The sequence below is a fragment of the Trachurus trachurus genome (assembly GCF_905171665.1).
Source record: "Trachurus trachurus genome assembly, chromosome: 6".
In the NCBI taxonomy this organism is placed as follows: Eukaryota; Metazoa; Chordata; class Actinopteri; order Carangiformes; family Carangidae; genus Trachurus; species Trachurus trachurus.
Window position 1 is genome coordinate 17,398,418 of NC_139897.1, and position 19,352 is coordinate 17,417,769.

The 19,352-nt window shown below is 43.1% G+C and overlaps 1 protein-coding gene across 1 annotated transcript; it reads left to right on the forward strand.

The window, feature by feature from the left end:
• The first annotated feature begins 43 nt into the window (after positions 1–43).
• Positions 44–19,048, forward strand: eea1 (early endosome antigen 1). Its single transcript, XM_083973371.1, has 29 exons — positions 44–234; positions 3,144–3,224; positions 3,325–3,437; positions 3,538–3,592; positions 3,679–3,744; positions 3,878–3,908; positions 3,991–4,095; positions 4,257–4,378; positions 4,975–5,130; positions 6,363–6,479; positions 8,078–8,416; positions 8,870–9,019; positions 9,214–9,333; positions 9,628–9,831; positions 9,965–10,165; positions 10,321–10,434; positions 10,542–10,697; positions 10,837–10,976; positions 11,102–11,432; positions 11,565–11,666; positions 11,751–11,945; positions 12,365–12,547; positions 12,731–12,916; positions 12,996–13,127; positions 13,549–13,734; positions 13,841–14,079; positions 15,398–15,518; positions 15,978–16,076; positions 16,177–19,048. Exons 1-29 carry the CDS (start codon positions 211–213, stop codon positions 16,297–16,299), a joined length of 4,191 nt encoding a protein of 1,396 aa, XP_083829497.1. The 5' UTR covers positions 44–210; the 3' UTR covers positions 16,300–19,048.
• Positions 19,049–19,352: the final 304 nt, after the last annotated feature.

Consider the following 19,352-nt stretch of genomic DNA (forward strand, 5'->3'; position numbering starts at 1 on the left):
TCATTCCCATCGCTACAGTGTGTTACAACAGGGCAACACTTGTGTATAATCTTGAATACAGCCAGACTGTCCTGCTCAACCATCCTCTCCATGACCCGCCCATTCGCCGCTGCTCCCTGAGCTTGGTCAGGTGTTGGTTGAACAGCGACGTAGGTTTTTGAAATTGGAAAATTGACTGGATTTTGTGTCCGGACAAACACCGTCGAGGCCATGCTCAGAAGGATACTTCAGATGGTAAGCTCCTGCGACGACAATGTCAACCGTGTCGCTTTTGTTTTGGTAAAACCGAGTCGTTTTCCTTGAGAGACACGGGGCCTATCCTTGTCTGTTTTCATGGTGGGGGCGCACGTTTTGACCCACCATGCGTCGCGGGTGGGCGGGGTTCTTGGTTTCAGCCAACGGTAGCTCCTTAACTGGGAAGACTCCCGCTCCCCCGTTAGATTGCAGCGTACATATCAAGCGCTCCCCTACGTTAGGGTTGACACAGTTAGCCACTCGATGCTAACTTCGGTTCGTTTGATTGATGCTACCCTTGGCAGGGATGTAGCAAGCTGGTGTCCGAGTACACGCATTTGTGAATAAATGAATTAACGTGTCCACATGTACAGAGTTGGCTGATTAGGTGGTGACTAATGTAGCAGAAGACCTTGGTCTCTGAAACGTTTTATTTTCGTTGTTTCCGTTAGCTAGCTGGGTTATAGCGGTTAGGTTAATTCATCGTCCAGTCATCTCATGCTAACGCTGACGTTAGCCTCAAATGAACGGTTGGGCAGTCATGTCTCAGCTGGCTCACCTCGACGTGATAAAAAAAACCAAGTGTTTTAGCTAACCGGGCTCATGGTAATATTAATAACTACAAGGTCGTTTGAATAAATCATCCGCTTGACACTTCAGTTACATTGGGGAGTGAAAGAGGCTAGCTACCTAGTTAGCTTCTACCTAGGACTACATTTCCCATAGTGCACTGCGTTGCTGCCAGCTGCATCATAGTGTACACTTTGAAGTCTGGGCCTGGTAACAAGTAAAATCCATTTCGAAACGTTTTTGCATTCAGATTAGCCTAATGGATCTGATAGCAAACGTTTAGGAAAATACATCGGGAATAAATAATGATAAAAAAAAAAAAACATTAGTGAGAAGAATTGCTGCTTCGACGTCTTACGTCTTGACATAATCCTAGATCGACTAGTACAGTAGGTTTTAGACATGAATGTAATGAACAACACAGATATTGTCAGGGGCTCAGGAAACACTTGGATTTAAACAGATCTCATTTCTTACATAAAAACCTTGGGAGCCATTGATTTATTGCACACCTTGAAGTAACAGTTGAATCATTAATGGCCAAAAACCTCTTAGTGTTGTAGCCTATACCATATCATATGAATAATATACAGTTACTGTATCCTCCTCCTGGACCAACATTGACCTGTCTTTACAGTGCACATGTTCTAACAGGTTTTTAATGTGTTTTAAATATTGCCTAATGATATTGGCAGGTAGATAATTTTAGGACAGTAAAATATATTCCTCAAAATAGTAATTTTCTCATTATTCATAGGACATGTGTAACCTAAAGTTAAAATGCTCTTTTTAGTTGGCTTGTTTTAGTAACATTTTAATTTGATAAGAGTCACAGCTGGTTTATGTACGGTATGTAGCAGGCCTGAGTGGGGTCATGGTTTATTCCATGATGTAAACGTTCATCCTGTCTTGTAAAGTGGTGTTTGTCAACCCTCCAATAGGCTCTGAGATGCCTGGTTCAAAGTGCTAAAAGACCCCCTCCCACCACACACACACACATACACATACTTTGACCTTGTTCATTCATGCGGACGATAACCAGCCCAAACAAACCCTTTTTGTGAATGGCTCACCAATGGCACATCCACCCTTCTGTTTGTGTTCAGGCCATTGGACTGAACTGTTTTCTAGTGACCATGTTCAAACCTTCCTCTGAGCTATGTAGACAGTTGTTTTTTCTACCTTGCAGTGCATGGGTGTGCAACTTAATACAACACGACTAACCGTGTCTAACAGCATGTCAGTAGGTTTGTTTACTAAAACTCTAGGAACTGTTTTCTACCTTGCAGTGCATGGGTGTGTTACTTAATATAACACGACTAACCGTGTCTAACAGCATGTCAGTAGGTTTGTTTCTTTAGTATCTAGGAACTATAAATATATATATATACAACAAGTTAAATGAAATGTAACAGAGAGGCAAAATCAGGTCATGGACCCATAAAAGTCTGAAGGAAGTAAACATTCCTATCATAAAGTCAGTTGTAAAAAATAGTGGAAAGATATGGCACAGCTGTAAATCATACATCTCAAATTTTCTATCCTCAGTGTGGTGAGGGCAGACCAGAGGCCTGTGGATGCAGATTGGAAAGCATACCTTTTAGCCTGATGCTAAACTAGCTGCAGCTTTTTGCCTCCTGAAAAAAGACACATAGGACATGTCACATTTGCCAGATGTTGCAAGAGGCTCTGAGACAGAGTGAAACAAGCTTGTGTGGTCAAACGATATCATGATTGAGGTTTTTGTCATGATAAGAAGCTTTAGGAAAAACGTAAAGCACATGTATTCAGACAAACAGTCTCAACTGCGCCATCATATAATTATTTTACTGTTCTTGAAATAGTTCAAGGGGGGGTGAATACTTTTTTAAGACAGTATATATCATCAACCAAATGAACTTGTATCCATAGTGTTGTATTGTTATGATACAGCTGTCTTGAATAGACAGGCTTTCAAATGGAGCACAGAGCAGGGCCACAGGTGAGAGCAAAGGTCTAAACAAGTCACACCCAGCATTGTCGTTTGAGTTGTGTAATCCAGGACTTCGCCTCATCTCTGGGAAGTCCCGCTGTTCTCCCAAATTATATTTTGTTCACTTGATCCAATGTAAACCCAGGTGCAAGCACTGCAAACAAACAGCACACACATAAAAACCTGAGTCAGTCTAATCTCTGGAATATAGCAGCGTGCACCTTAATTAGAGGAACCTTAAATGATCATTTTAAAAACCATTAACTGAGCTCAAGTGATTTGGTCAAACATCTATACTGTCTGAGTGTGTATTTATACAGTATTGCATACATCTACAGACTAATCAAGGCTGTTTTCTACCATCCAGACTCCTGGGAAGGGAGGCTCCCAGAATGCAGAGTCGGAGCAGCAGCCCAGCACAGACCTGAACCATGATCAGACATCTGAGGTAACATGGACATTTTTGTGTTGATAGCTCTAACCATTTAACCAAGTAGAGGTGATGGACTGACACCATCACCTGGTTTATGCTGTGTTTCTGTGTCCAGGGCTTCATCTGCCCTCAGTGCATGAAGTCTCACAACTCTGCAGAGGAGCTGTTCAAGCACTACGAGCTGTTCCATGATACCGGAGACCTCCCCGCTCATGTGGCCCCCACTCGGTGAGACAGATATTAAAGTTGCATACATTTGTCTCATCTCATCCTGCTCTTGACAGAATTGTTTGTGTGCTTTTGTTAATGTGCCCTTGCCTCTTTTTAGGGAAGACCTTACAATGCTGCGGCAAGAGGTTCAGGACCTCCATGTTTCTCTGAAGGTAACGTTAAGTGTCTGAACTGTGGCTCTTGTAGGTAAAATGGTCAGTTGATACACAAACTTGACTGTGTGTGTTTATGCTTTTAGGAGGAAAGATGGTTTTCTGGTGAGCTCAAAAAGGAATTAGATAAAGTCCAAGGACAACTGAAGCAAGTAATTCCTTCAAGATATTTAACATGATTATGAAAATAAATGTGTGTCTGTGGATAAAACTGCTTAATAAAGCATGGTGGCGATGCTTAATCTTACTGTACCCTATCTTTGTCTTTATCTTTGGTTTTCACAGAACGATGGACCGATAGCCTCAGAGGACACAGGTCGGTGACGTTATATTCAACGATTTTCATGACAAAGATGTCAAATAGTTTGTCACTAATATGTGGTGCTTTTCTTTTACAGCCCTTGAAAAGAAATTGAACGAAGCAGAGACAGAAAAGTTCAACATCAAGCAGATGAAAGACCTGTTTGAGCAGAAGGCTGCCCAGCTGGCCACAGAGATAGTAGGTTAGTGATGGGCCAGGACACTGAAGGAAGTTCTCCTTGGCTAGACTCAAGTCCATGCTTTGTGTTTCATCCAATTAGTTTGGATACATTCGAAGACAAGTGAGATATTACTCTGGTTGAATATTAATATATATTATATTTTAAATTGTTGAATCCAACAGACTTAAAGTCCCGCTACGATGAGGAGAAGAGCCTGAGGGAGGCTGCTGACCAGAGGCTAGCCAAAGTGACCGAACAACTGCAGAACGAGAAGCAGGAGAATGAGAGACTTCAGACTGAACTGGTACAACACGCGCTCTGTTGGTTTTTATTCTCTTCTCACAAGGCTTCAGCGACAGACTTTGTAGCTCGATCCATGAATGTTGTGCTTTAGAGTTTGAACAGAATAACACTGAGCCAACACCATGAAATCAGCTTGACTGTGAGCTGTTGTGAAAAATCGACACAGCTCCCATTTAGGGCGATGCTCTCATCGCTGTTAAAGAAAAACCTGAACACAACTTAACCCAAAGAATTTTTTTATCAAAAGAGCTAAAATATACTGCAAACTAGAGCTGTGTGGTTGCATTTAAGTGTATAATCGGTACACTGACCTTTTACCTAGTCTGAAATGTAGCTTTTAAAAAAAGGTAGCACACAAAATATAAGCTTCATGCTGAAACTGTAAACAGAGACAGCACCCCCAGTTCCACTTGATGCCTCGTGTTTTACTCTATATTAAAGTACATTGAATCGAGGCTTCTTTATATACCCGAGCCACCGTTTCCAAGGGCAATAAAGTTTTGATTTAGCTTAATACCAAAACTTCTGGTCTTTTGATCAACTTTGTGCCACCCGGTCACTGTGTCCCTGAAACAGTGCCTCTGCTCTGCCCCCTAGCTGCAGCGACCAGGAGTGGAGGACGTGGAGGTCCTGCAGAAGGAGCTGGTGCAGGTGCAGACACTGATGGATCAAATGACGCGTGAGAAGGAGGAGGAGTCCGAACGCCTCAAAAACCACTACGAGCAACTGCAGGCTAATTATACTACCTCAGAGGTGAGGAGGGTAAATAACCTCATGCCTTGAAGGTCAAATGTTATTTCTGTTGATTCTTACTACTATATTGTCCCAGTGTGTTGTGATATAAGCTGCCACCTCCCGCCCTAAACTTTTACTTTTCACAAACAAATAAACATTCACACTGATTCCTAAAGTTCACCTAATCATTTACAACATTACAGCGCTGAAGTGAAATCTAGTTTAGTTTACTTCTAATGTTTCCCCACTTCCATTTCACCTTGTTCTTGTACGGAGGACACACTTTTTTTTAAAAAGAGCAGATCTTTAAATTCTGATTCAGAAGTAGCTGTTTGAGATTCTTATTAACTAATTAATGTGTGATAAATAATTCAGCTTGATATCCTGCAGTTTTGATCCCAGAATGAGAGAAGTATTTATAGGGCTCTGTGGGGCAGCTGCAGGCCCTGTACGTCTCTGCACAGCTTCACAGATTTATACATTTTGAAACCACATTGTGGACATATTTAAAAAACTGTCTGGTTTTTGATTACACTACAGCTCCCAGTTATGATGAACAGGTGGCTTTGGTACAGTCCTCAAGTTTTGTGAGACAGTTGCTGCATTTAATTGAGTATTAAGTTTCCCAGTGTAAGATTTCTGCAGTCAGGAAAGGAGCCAGTGTTCAGGTCTGCCAGCAAAAGCCCGACCTGCCAAAAACACCGCATCTGTTTGCATCGTCTCGTCTGTTTGATGCTATCATATTAGGGCGTCGCAATGGCTTGTGGTGAAAATGTGATAATTTACTTTCTCAGCCCAGCGGCTCTGTGTTAGAGACACACCTCTTGCTGGAGTTATGGTGACTTACCAGTTTCCATGTCTCTCTTTCCCTCCCTTTCTTCCTCTGCTTCTCACATAATGTATCTCCAACACTTACTCTTTCTTCAAGATTCGTAAACTGGAGGTAAAACACGCCGTTTCAAGTTGGCCCCAATTTTTTTTTTTTTTTGAGTTACTGAGTTTGAGCTTTTTGAGTTTCATCTTTCAAATTTTCAGCTTGAGTTTTTTTCTTTCTTTTTAAATCGTGTTATAACTCATTATGTTTTCATTGGGTTTTGTGTCACTAAAGCCTGATTGTGACTACCTCATATTGATTTGTTTTATTCATTTCTTTCTACTATGTGAGTCCCTCACAGTGCTGTCTCCATTACTTGATCCATTGACGACTTCCTTACAAAAAGAGTCTAATGTTCTCGTCTGTTGTTTTCCAGCTGACCATATCCCAACTAAAAGCAGAGCTGGAGAAGGGTCCGCAGGAAGCAGCTGTCTACACCCAACAGATCCACGAGCTGCAGAGCAATCTGAATAATTTGCAGCAGCAAAGCCAGGTACACACACACACACACAGATTGCCATGCTCTAATTATTATAATTATAATCAGTTATAATTACTTCAGGCACAAACATGTCTGCTGTGACTTCTGTTACACAGAATACAGCAGAAGATTATGCAGGATTTACTTTAACTTTAGAAATGTTAACACACGTTGCCGGCCGCCTCAAAGAACAGAGCAGCTCACTTTCTGTCAACTTCCCTCTGTTGCTCAGTATCAGACCCCACCACAGTGTCCTGCTGTCACCAAACTTGTACATAGGAATCACCCACAGCTCTATAATTAAACCCACAGGGGGGTCTCGGCCATGCCAGCTCCATTTCTTTGGGTGAAATTCAAACACAGGTAACAGCGTTAGCGCAATATGAACTGAGGCAGAGGATTCTCGCCAGAAGTTAAATCCTGTCTCATCGGGAACGGTCAAAGTCCTCGCAGTCCTCATGTGTTGAGGCTACAGTCCTCACTGCAGGCGGCCCCGGTTCGAATCCCGTATCGAGCAGCCCTTTCTTGCATGTCATTTCCCCCCTCTCTGCATCCCCGTTTCCTGTCTCTCTCTCAACTGTGCTTTCAATTAAAATAAAAATATAAAAAAAAAACCAGCTAAGCTAAGTTGTCTCCCGGGGAAAGAAGGGAATTAGAGAGCTGGATGTCCAGGATGAAGCCTTCTCCCCCCTCGCTGCTCCTGACAACAGCATTTCTTGAAACCTGATAAAAACACTTGTCTCATAAGTTTAGACAGAGGTGATGGAGCATACAGTGAGAAACACAGGATCAGGACTAAGAGCAGACAGGTGAACAACCAACTTTCATTTCATTTCATTTATTGTTTATTTGTCGAGGACAGTGCACATTAATGGACAATTTAACGCCGTGGCGTCCTGTAAGTGTGCCGGATTTAGCTCAAAGCTAGTTTCCGTCCGTAGCAACGCTCTGTAACTCCAGGATTAAAGAGTTTGCAGCAGAAAGGTGAGATCGTCGGTGACACTAAAGAAGCACGACAACGCCTGGAAAAATAGAGGCATAAACAAAAGTGACAAAGTAAAAACTATCTGGAGTAGGTTGTAAATGTTAACCAGCTGTTGTGGTGGCCTGCAAAGGTTTGTTGGATGTCTGTGAAGTCCAGGTGCCCTGTCACACTCCCTACTTAGCAGCACACTCCACTATTAACAACATTTTGTTCTTTATCACCTTGTTGCCAAGTTTACTGGCAGAGCTCACGACAGGGCAAGTGCTGTACACAACACACAGTTTTCCAAGCCCCCTTGTCGTTAAACCTTCCTCTAGAAATGCCATACCTCTCTTTACTCCTGACTCTTAACAGGCGACTGTTCTTTTCCATAGCTTACATCACATGAGGTGTGAATGTTTGTGGCGTGTTGCAGCTCCTATCATGCTGACTGTTTTAATTTAGAAAAGCCAAGTAGTTCAACTGATCTAAAAGAGTCTGTGTAAAGAGAAACTTTTGTTTAATTTCACTGTATTGTTTGTCTGTTGACGGACAAATTTCTCACCCCGATAAATAATTAACACCTCTGGACAACCAATGCTCACCTGACCGTCCATTTGGTCTTGTCATTTCTCTATTTTCATAGAGCCTGTCTGAAAAGCTGGCACGTAAAGAGAAGGAGTATCAGGAACTGGAGGAGTGTCTGGGAGCTGAGAAATCTGCAAAAAAGGGAGTGCAAGGCAGCCTGAGGGAGAGAGAGCAGGAGGTCCACGAGCTCCAGGCTCGTGCCACAGGGGCTGAGGCGTCCCTGCAGAAGACCCAGGCCGAGCTCGGGGAGAGAAGTGAGGAGGTGGCGAAGCTGAAGCATGAGATTGGCGAACTGGAGGTGAAGCATGCAGAGCTGAAAGTTGAGAGGAAACAGCTGGAACAGCAAAGGGAAGAAAAAGAGAGCCACGGTGCTCAGCAGCAGACGGAGATCAGTCAGGTGAGTAAGACTGTCAAAGGAAAAACACATAGAGACAAATCCACGCTGTACAAATGATATGTAAAATGTTTTGATATTTGTTTTAAAGTCTGAGTTGAAGTTGCTGAACTCAGTTCAACTTGATTTCCAGTACATTGACAAACAGAATCAGTCAAATGTAGACAAGAACAAACCTTTGGTGTTTTCTCCAATGCCACAAACTGCAGCCCCTGACCCTGCTCAGTATGTTTCAAAGCCCAGAAGTTTTTCACCTATGGAAAATATCTGAGAACACAAAGGCAGGGGCTCTTTCAGACTAGTTTATGCAGTTGCATAAAATCAGTTTCAGCAGAAAAAAATTTAAAATGCGCAGATGTTGTACAGTTACGCTAATTAATGTGAGTATACTATGATGTTTCGAATCTGCTGCTCTCCATCTTCATCATCACCCCTCTCTCTCTTTGCTCTTCCTAGCTGCACGCCAAACTGCTGGAGGCAGAAAGGCAGCTGGGCGAAGTGCAAGGTCGTCTGAAAGAACAGAGGCAGCTGTCTGGGGAGAAACTGAAAGACCGTGAGCAGCAAGCAGCCGACCTGCAGCTCAAACTCTCCCGTGCAGAAGAGCAGGTAAGCATCAGATTAAATTTTAATGATCGCTGCGGGGAAAAAATGAATTAATGCAATGAAACAGGAAGAACATCTGATGTTCAGGTGTGCCCAAATGTGATGTAATGATACAATGCACACTGTAAGGTACTTGCATTGTATTACAATGTAATCTAGGTTCGTTTACAGTATGTGTGTGTGGTTTTTATCTTCAGTTGAAAGAGAGTGGCGGTAAGGGCACAGACCTGCAGCACCAGCTGGAGAAAGCCAAGCAGCAGCACCAGGAGCTGCAGGCGCTGCAGCAGAACACCAATGGCAAACTCCGTGAGGCACAGGTACTGTTCATCGGAAAAACCCTCACATCTGAGGCATTGATAAAAATAAGTGGTAGCATGAAGCTTAGAGCAGCTATCTGGTCCAGCCAGTCATAAAACCACCAAGAGTTTTACTAAGAATAATGGGTGACATAGTCTGATGCAAAGTTATTTAGCACCTTCTCCTGTGTGCCGGTGCATCAGAAGATAGGAGCTGGTACAGCATGCCGGCGTTGACAGTACACATAACTAAAACTACCTGCCAAAGCACCTGCTGTAACTTTACTCCTGTGTTGGCTTGTCTTCATGTTGTAGAACGACCTGGAGCAGGTGTTGCGTCAGATTGGGGATAAGGACCAGAAGATCCAGAACCTGGAGGCTCTCCTGCAGAAGAGTAAAGACATTGTGAGCCAGCTGGAAGCCGAGAGGGAGGACCTGTGTGCCAAGATCCAGGCTGGGGAGGGAGAGACAGCGGTTCTTAATCAGCTAAAAGAGAAAAACCATGCACTACAAGAGCAGGTGGATGAAAACATGACACAGGACTCACACAACTCACAAATAATCACGCCATGTAGAGAGACCCCCAATAATCACACAGTATAATCTGTCATTTTTGAGACTTACGCCCTGTCTCTAAATGTGAATCTTATAGGTGACACAGTTGACTGACAAGCTGAAGAACCAATCAGAAAGCAACAAGCAAGCCCAGGACAACCTACACGAGCAGGTCCAGGAGCAGAAGACTCTGCTGCGTTCGGCGCAGGACCGCGCCCACACCCTAGAGACCTCAGTCACCGAGCTCACTGCCCAGCTCGCAGACAGCAAGGAGAAAGTGTCCCAGCTGGACTCTCAGGTGAGCCTCCACATGTTTGTGTAAAACGTAGTGGTGTCATTGATAATGTTTTATAAACTTTAAAATCTGAACTTAACAGGTGATCTAAAGTCCAACTTATTTATTTTATTGATTATGGGAATAATAACGGTTTCTGTTGGACTGTTTCCCTGCAGCTGAAGGCAAAGACAGAGATGTTGCTCTCTGCAGAGGCAGCCAAAGCTGCACAGAAGGCCAACCTGGAGAATAACCTGGAGACTGCTCAGCACGCACTGCAGGACAAGCAGCAGGTGAACTTTCTCTATCTGCAGCACCTCAGAGTCCTGTGTGATGTACTGCACCTCGCACACACGCCTCACACCTGAACTTCTCTGCGCTGTGCTGTCGTCCTGTGTAGGAACTGAATAAAGTTCAGAAGAAGATGGAGGAGAAGGCCCAGAGGCTCAAAGAGAGACAGGAGCAGTGCACACAGCTGGAAACTGGCCTGAAAGAATGCAAGGACAAACTACTGGCCTCAGAGCAGCGTGTGGAGCAGCTGGAGGGGCTCAATAAGGTTTGAAGTGAATCCTTATAGAACGTGCCTGATATGAGACTCAGAATGTGCCATATGCCTTGTTGCCATTTTTATGTTTGTTTTGACATTTTTCTTGTTTGTAATGGCTGAAACTGAATCTGATGTTTTGAATTGACAGAAACTGGAGTCTCAGGTTGTGGAGCTGCAGGCCACACGAGATCAGGTGCAGCAGGAAGTACAGAAGCTGCAGAAGGAAGGATCAGAGGTTAAGCGAAAAGCTAAGGACCTGCAGCGCTCACTGGACACAGAGAAAGCAGGGTGAGAGAAGGTGTTCTAATGCACTGGTTTTGATGAGTTTGGGATTCATATATTCAAGCCTTTTTTGTTTGTTCTATTTTAATAAATTATTCAAAATGTGTCATATATCTTGTTTCACTGTTAAGGGCTGCAACACTACAAGAGGAGTTGAAGAAAAAGGCAGCGGCTTTGAGTGACAGCCAGCAGCAGCTGGAGTGCAGTGAGCAGGATAAAGCTGCTCTGAAGGTGAATCTGGACAAGGTGACCCAGGAGGGAAAGACTCAGCATGCAGAGCTGGACAAGAAAGTGCAGAGTCTGGCAGCAGACCTACAAAGGGCCCAACAGGAGAAAGAGGCTCAAAGGAAGGAGCTTGTCTCTGCTCAGGAGAGCCTAGGGAAGGCTAATAAAGCACTGAAAGACAGTCAGAGTCAGCTGGACGGAGAAAGGAAGAGCCACAAGTCAGCCATGGAGGAGAAGGTAGGTTGGCTGGCAAACTATTAAGGCAAATTTAATATTGTTGTTTGTAAATTTTTCCTGCAACTAAGAGTGTCAGAGAGACACTTTTAGAGCATCAGGACATTCACAACATTCATTTGTCTCAATCCTCAGGAAAAGTCCAATGAGAAGGCCCGGCAGGAGCTTCTGAAGAATAATGAGACCATCACCAAGGCAGTGAAAGAATCTAAAGGGCAACTGGAGCAGATGAGAGAGGTAAACGTGTGAAAAGAAGGTAGATGGAAGATTTTGTTTTGAACCTAACAGCTTAAGGACTGTTGTATGTCTATACATTTTCAGGCAGAGAAAACGCTGAAAAAGCAGCTTACATCATTAGAGCAGCAGCAGTCGAAGACTCAGGAGGCACTGAAAGTAAAGGAGAATGAGCTGGAGAAAGTGCGGGCACAACTGAAGACAGCCCAGGGGTCCTTTGAAGAGGAGATGAAGAAACTGAAGGACCAAGTGACAAAGTTACAGGAAGTTAATGTCAAGAAGGTAAGAAGCCGTTTATTTACTGTGGACAGCTGTTAACATATGAAACCACAGGTCCTTTGTCCGGTCTCATGTGATCTTATTTCATCTATTGTCAGATACACGGCTTCTTTCTACTTTTTGTTGCTCTTGCTGTCCTATATATTTCCAGCCCAAGTGTGCACTTTCTTTGTTTAGCTGCAGTATCAAATCAAATCAAACTTTATTTATAAGGCACTTTTCATACATTAAAAACGTAGCACAAAATGCTTTGCATGTTTAAAAGCACAAAACAAAACATACCTAACCACACAGATACTGTGCCTGACCTTTTGAAATGGCTTTTACTGACATCATTTTCCATGGGTTTGTTGTAAAGGAAGTTATGTAACGATTATCTCTGGATAAGTTAATGAATGTGTGTGTTAAACTCTTATCTTCAGGCAGAGGAGGAAAGTAAACTGAAGACCCAGGTGGCAGAGCTCGGCCAGGAGTTGACCTCTGAAAAGAGCCGGACAGCAGAGCTGCAGAAGACTTTGGCGCAAAGTCAGGAAAGTCTCAATAAGCTTCAGTCTGACTTCTACGGCAAAGAATCAGAGGTTTCTGCCCTGCGCCAGGACCTCAAGGTACGTTGATGCATGAAGAGATGGAGCTAGAGAGAGGCAATAGCGTGATGAAAGGAGCCTGTGAACTGTTAAATTCACAAACATCCATTTGAAATAATTATTTTAATGCAGCTTGCAAAGGGTCACTTCAGGTTTTACTCGTGTCTCTTCTAACCCTCTTAAAAACCCTCTTTCTGACTGTAGGCATCTGAGGAGAAGCTGCGTGTAGCGCAGGAGGAGCTGGCTGCTAACCGAACCCACCAGACTGGTTTAGAAGCTCAGATCCAGGAGCTGAAGACGGGCCGCAGCTCATTGGAGCAGGAGCTCGCCAAGCAGGGCCAGAAGCTGCAGCAGCAGGAACAAACACTGAAGGAGCTGCAGAAGCAACAGGTCAGACAAATGGATTAACACACATTTGCACTTGACTGTGATGGGGTTAATGTATTCTAAATGGTTCCTGCTCTCCCAGAATCATGTGAAAGAGGAGCTGGAGAAGGAGAAGAGCAAAGTGGAGGAGCTGAACAAAGCCAAGACGACCGTGGAAAGAAATAACAGCAAATTAACTTCTGAGTTAAAAGCACTTACAGAGAAGAGTGAGAAGGTCAGTTAATTGTTTCTTTTCATTTAAGGGAGGGAGAAACGGAGACTTAATGAACTCCAAACTAAAATCCTTAAGAGTGTCTGCGTGAATGTAGACAATGGTGACCATTTTATGTCTCACACTGACATGGCCTGCTTCCCATGCTCGTGTCTTACACAAACAGCTTAACTCAGGGTGACTGCAGGTCACCAGGGCCACATTCTTCAAAGGTGTAACTGAGCATGCTTGAGTTGGCAATTTGACATAGGCTTGGATTTCTCAGGTCTTCAAAGCTGTCTTCAAATTGATCTGAAGCTGTTGTCAGAGCAATCACCTCCCGATTTCAAAACCCGCTCAAGCTGTTTAAAATCTGAAATCTCGTTTTCATATGCGAGACACATCCTTAACAAAATAAGTGCTCACTTTGTCGGTTGCTTTTCAGGAGCTGGGTGAGTTGCGGGAGGCCAAACAGCTGTTGATCCAGCAGAAACTAGAGTTACAGGGTCAGGTGGAGGCGGGCAAAGGTGCCCTGGAGAAAGAGCAGAAAGAGCACCAGGCCACCAGGGACAGCAGGAGCCAGAGAGAGGAGCAGCTCCTCGCCCAAACCAAAGAAGCCCGGGATCAGCTGGTAGACTCACCCACCAAATGCAGTTTTAATTCAGCAGATGAGATGTCATTCCTTCCCCTCTCCTCATCCTTTTTTTTCGTGTTTTGTACGATGTGTCTTTCTAAAGGCGGCAGAGAAACGCGGCAGAGAGGAGCAGGTGAAGCTTAAAGAGGAGGCAGAAGCCAAGTTGGGTGTGCAGGTGACGGCTCTGAATGAAAACGTAGCCACGCTGAAGAGAGAGTGGCAGGGAAGCCAGCGGAGAGTAGGTGAACTGGAAAAGCAGACGGACGAGCTGAGAGGAGAGATCGCTGTGCTGGAGGCCACCGTCCAGAACAACCAGGACGAGAGACGGGCACTTCTGGAAAGGTGCGTCGAGACGTTTCTTTGTTTGAAAACACGTCATCTTGCAGGTTACAACTCTTATACATCGAGTCTAATTAGATTCTTGAATGGGCTCGACTGACCTCAAAGCTCACTGAAGTGTGTGGTCGGTTGCAAGGAACTGTTTAATTCCCTCTGTTTGACTTGAATCAGCTCTGTGTACATGTTCGATGTGGAGGGTCCCAGTCACATTATGGAAATGATCCACAGTCGCCTAGATTTTATGTTGAGCTTTAGAGGAATGAGGTTTTACAGTGTATGTAATAAATTACTTCAAAACAAGCACCTGCCCTCAGTTCCAAGAAAAGAAATACAGTGTATATAAATACTGGTTAGCACATTGATCAAAAGCTTGTGTGTCATAAGTCTAAGTTGACAGCATAACCTTATCATCCTGAGCTTTTGGCTTCAGGGAAGTTTTACTTGCATCTCGCAGACAATTTTGAATTCTCTCATTTTCAATTCTTAATTTTTAAAGAACTTCATTTCCTTGGGCATAACATGATAATTAAATGTCAAATGCATCATATATTAGTCCTATCACGGCTGTTCCATGTACCGAAGATAGAAAAAGAGCAGAACACGACGGTCTGACTGCATAAATGAGTCTGAATATGAGTCAGCAAGTTCTTCTTTCCACATATGCTTCAGCTAAATCCTGCTGTTATACTGAGGATAAAGGGAATACAGGCATTTTTTTTTTATCTGCAATAAATGCAAACCATGAGATTTTATTTAAATGTAAGTATAATTCAGAAGTCAGATAGCCTGCAGAACTTCAGGGGGAGAAACGCTGCATTGAATGAAGCCTGTTGTTTATGTTAAAAGCACCACGGTCGTTCACACTGAACAGCGGCTCAGGGAAACTCCACCCTGGTTCATATTAGGTCAAGACCTAACTGCACTATTGTATTTAACTCTGTTATTAGCTCCTCTTACCTCAGCTTCGAATAGAATCAATGACGGGGTATTCATGAAAACCTGGTTGTTTTAAGTGCTGGTGCTTTTTTTTAGATTAGAAAAACTGAATTGAAATGAAACAAAACCACTTGTTAACAACACAGTGCTGTGGAAGCACAGAGCTGTGCTGAATACCTAGAGGACATCATCATCATCATCATAATCATCATCACTCCCCAAAGCACTTTACTGCTGAACATATTAATTAACAATCCTCCTCTGCAGCCAGCGAAGTAACTGTGGTAGGAAACTCTCCTGGGCCACCAATTAAGATGAGCACACACACACACACACACACACACACACAGACACAAATCATCTGTGCTCTGTTGTTGTGTTTCAGGTGTGTGAAGGGCGAGGGTGAGATAGAGAAGCTGCAGGCCAAGGTGGTGGAGCTGAGGAGGAAGCTGGACGACACGACAGCAGCCATGCAGGAGCTGGGCAGAGAGAACCAGTCGCTCCAGGTCAGTGGCAGAACCAGGACCTGTTGTATAAGAAAAGAAACATTCTGGTGCAAACACGTCTGACCCAGATGCACCGTTGCCAATAGTTTGTACACAATTGTATGATGAAGAAGTGCATAAATTCATAAAAAAATCAGTTGAAATATGTTGGAAAAAAAGTTAAAAAGGAGAAATATGGAGATAAAAGGTTTCTGCCCAACAGCAATCTCCAGTAGCCTACTTATTGAATTAATTTGTTAAAAGACTTTTTTTTACTAAAACTAGACTAAAACCTTTTTGAGTTTTCGTCGACTAAAACTTGACTAAAACTATCACATATAGAAATGACTAAAATTGAATATGACTAATAAACTTTAATAAAATTTAGTCCAAAAGACTAAAACTATAAGACTAAATCTAAAATGCCTGCCAAAAACAACACAGAATTGGTAATATGTTGTTTTCTGTTGGTGATTTAAGATCAAGCAGACACAGAGCCTAACCAGGAAGTGGGCCGAGGATCACGAGGTGCAGAACTGCATGGCCTGTGGGAAAGGCTTTTCCGTCACTGTCAGGAAGGTAAATAGGATTTTTTTGTTTGTTTGTTTTTAAAACTAACAGGCCATAATATCTCATTTATTGAGCGTCTGCCTTGTATCTCTCTCCTGTGAATATCCAGCACCACTGCAGACATTGTGGAAACATTTTCTGCGCCGAGTGTTCGTCGAGGAACGCCCTCACGCCGTCCTCGAAAAAGCCAGTACGGGTGTGCGAGACGTGCTTCGAGGAGCTCCAAGGCTGATGTCCCTCTCATCCCTTTACCTTTCCTCACCCACCCTGACCCCCCCCCCCCCACCCCCGACCCTCTATTCCCAGACCACACTCTCTCCTTCCCCTTTTCCTACTCCAGCAGGCAGAAGGCGGTGTGTCTTTGTCATATTTAATGTGCACTATAAAGGACAGACCCTGTGCGAAGACTCCCACCTGCATGCGACGTGTGGCTCTGGCGTGGAGGGAAATAACTTGAAGAGACACCAACAGGGCCACGTGGCGGGATGGGGGTGGGAACTGGTTGGGATTGTCTGTATCTGTTTCTGTGCCTTTGCTACTCCTGTGGACTGCCAGAGAGTGGAGACAGGGAGAACTAAAACACCATCCATCTCTCTTTTTCAGTTCATGTTCACATCTCCATCATCGTTTGGCATCATTAGCAAATTGCAAGGCGGCTGCTCTTTGTGTGTTGTGACGTCTGTTGTCAGGAGGTGTAAGGACGGTCTGACACTGCAGGCGTGAATGGGAAATATAAGTAAATATTGTAATAGTGACGTTGAAAATCGCTGCTGCCCTACAAAGGTAAATGCAGGTAACTATTTTATCCAAAAAATATCTGTAAATGCCCAGTGTAATATATTTTCTGTGTATAACTCGATATATACATAAATTAGATCATTGACGAAAAACTCACAAAGCTGAATTAAATTGTCATTTTTATAGCAAGAAACTTCAATAATTACAAAAATATTTTTGTAAAACTTTCCGATTTAACGGATAGACTGTATTTAATGTGTGTAATGCTGATTTTTACTTTTGAACGCAAACTTGTTTCTCAAATAGTTTTTGAACCATCAGCCTTAAAACAAGGCTACCAAAATCTGTTAGTTCATCAGCTGTTTTAATTTGATGTGTGAGGAGACGGTTTGATATATAGTATATGCATCATGTTGTGTGAAGTCACATGGGTAAAGTGCACTAGAGCAGTTTTATTGACACTTGCGTTTTAGAGGTAAACAGTTAAAGGGAAGTCATTACAGCTTGGAGTTTTTTTTTTTCCAATATGAATTTTAAACTGTAACAACAAAATTCCTATTTTAAAGAAAACCCTTCATCAGTCAGTTGATGCACAATTCATTTCTTTTCTGCACACAACTTGACATTGAATCAGTTACTGCATGTTTCCTTTGTGTGGCAGCGTGTTTGTGAAATTCATCGAAATCAATGTGTTCAGCCTATTTCATGACCAAAGAATGTCTGCAGCAGGAATCCAGGCCAGATGAAAGCCCTGAGTTTGTTTTCATATTTCAGTATTTTCTTCTTTCTAAGTGTCTATTTGAGTTTTAAATCACAGGGTCTGACATTTTTTTTTATCTTGAACACGGCGGCATGTGGACGATCTGACAGGTTGTTTTATAAAATGTGCACTCTTTGTTTCGCTGTGCCACATTTCTCTTTTGTGTGTTAATTTCTACAAATTGTGGTGCTTTCTGCAGACTGGCGATGCAGTCATCGAAGGTGCCTGCATGTTTTATTTTTTGATGTTTTATTTTTTTTTCCTCCTGCTGCTTGTCTCATCTACAACAACAACAACTGACTACTGCTCAAGCTGTGTGTGCGCGCGTGAGTGTTTGAGGACGTGTGTGAGGGAGTGCTCTGCTTTGAAGCAATAACTGTGGCTGTGTGTGATGTTGCTGTAACAAGTATGGGTGTTGTAGTGTCTAGGCCTGCTGTGCGAATGTTGTGCCGCTCAGAACCTCGCGTCGTCTGGGGATTTCGGTGCTGCTTTCAGGTGCAGCGTTTACTGTCCAGCCCGCCTGCAGCTGAGAACACTGTAAGAGTTCATTCCTGCTTTGTTTAATTTATGATTGTCGACAGATATTGGTAAGATCCTTTTTTTTGTGCAATTGTCTTCAGACTGGAGCAGGCGATAACACTGTAAGCCAGGTGATGATTCAGGCTTTTTCACGCTCGTTTCAGACGTGGGCTTACCAAATTAGCGCTCTATGCTTGTATTCCTATTCCAAAAGAATGTCCATCTCAGTTGCAAAACTCTCAAAAACGGCTGTCTTCTTTTTGTGTTGCATTGGTTTTGTTATGTCTACCTCAGATTGGCACAGGAAAAGCACTATTTCTAAACTTTAGATGTCACAAATGTTGTATCATTGCTCGCATTTGATCAAGAATTTGTGATCTATCAAGTTGTACAGTCCCTGAAACCCAGAGAGATGATTTGCACCTTATTGTATTCTGGGCTCGTCCATATGAGAACCTAGCCACAAACGTAGGACCACCAACTTTATACAGGCTTCAGCATTTCTAGCCCCCGATGTACTAAACTGCTCATTAATATGAAGTCTGTCATAATTACCTTTGTAAATGTTTGTAATGAAAGAGAAAAAGGAAATATATAACACTTGTGGATGTAGAAACATGACAACAGTGAAACTGTGTGTGGATTCATCAGTGTCTTACTCATTTTTACAAAATGGCACCACAGACTTGTACACACTGAATTTGTGGCTTGCTTTCGTGTTGCTCAGTTATCATGCATGATGACCTAACTGGCCTGTGGCTCACACGTTTTCTCCATATTTAGAGTCATATCTGGTGGTCGTGAAGGTGTGCCTTAGGCCGACGTCTGTGTGTGGCACTGCTCACTGTCAGCAGTGACGTGCACCGTGTATTACCAGAGTCAGTGTGGCTTCAGTTCACCTGAGGGACAAGAGAATAATGTAATTTATGTTCACATGCACCCTTTTGATTTTCTAATTCATCATCATGACGAACCTAAATAAAATCGACAGTATGTTTCTATTTTTTTGTGTGTGTGATGTTTTTGTTGACATTTCTCCCACAGCCATTTGAAATTTGGCAGTTCAAGAAATGAATAATCAGTAAATTAGCTGTATCTCTTTGGATCTTTGATTTAATCTTTTAATACAAATCAATCACACCTTTTAGATGTTATTTTTTAAGGGGACCTCTTGTCCATGCTGCCCTCGAAACTGAGAAAACAGCTTGAATGTAATTTAACTTTTCTTCTACTCTTCTATCTTTTGGCAGTGCTCACATGAGAACCTT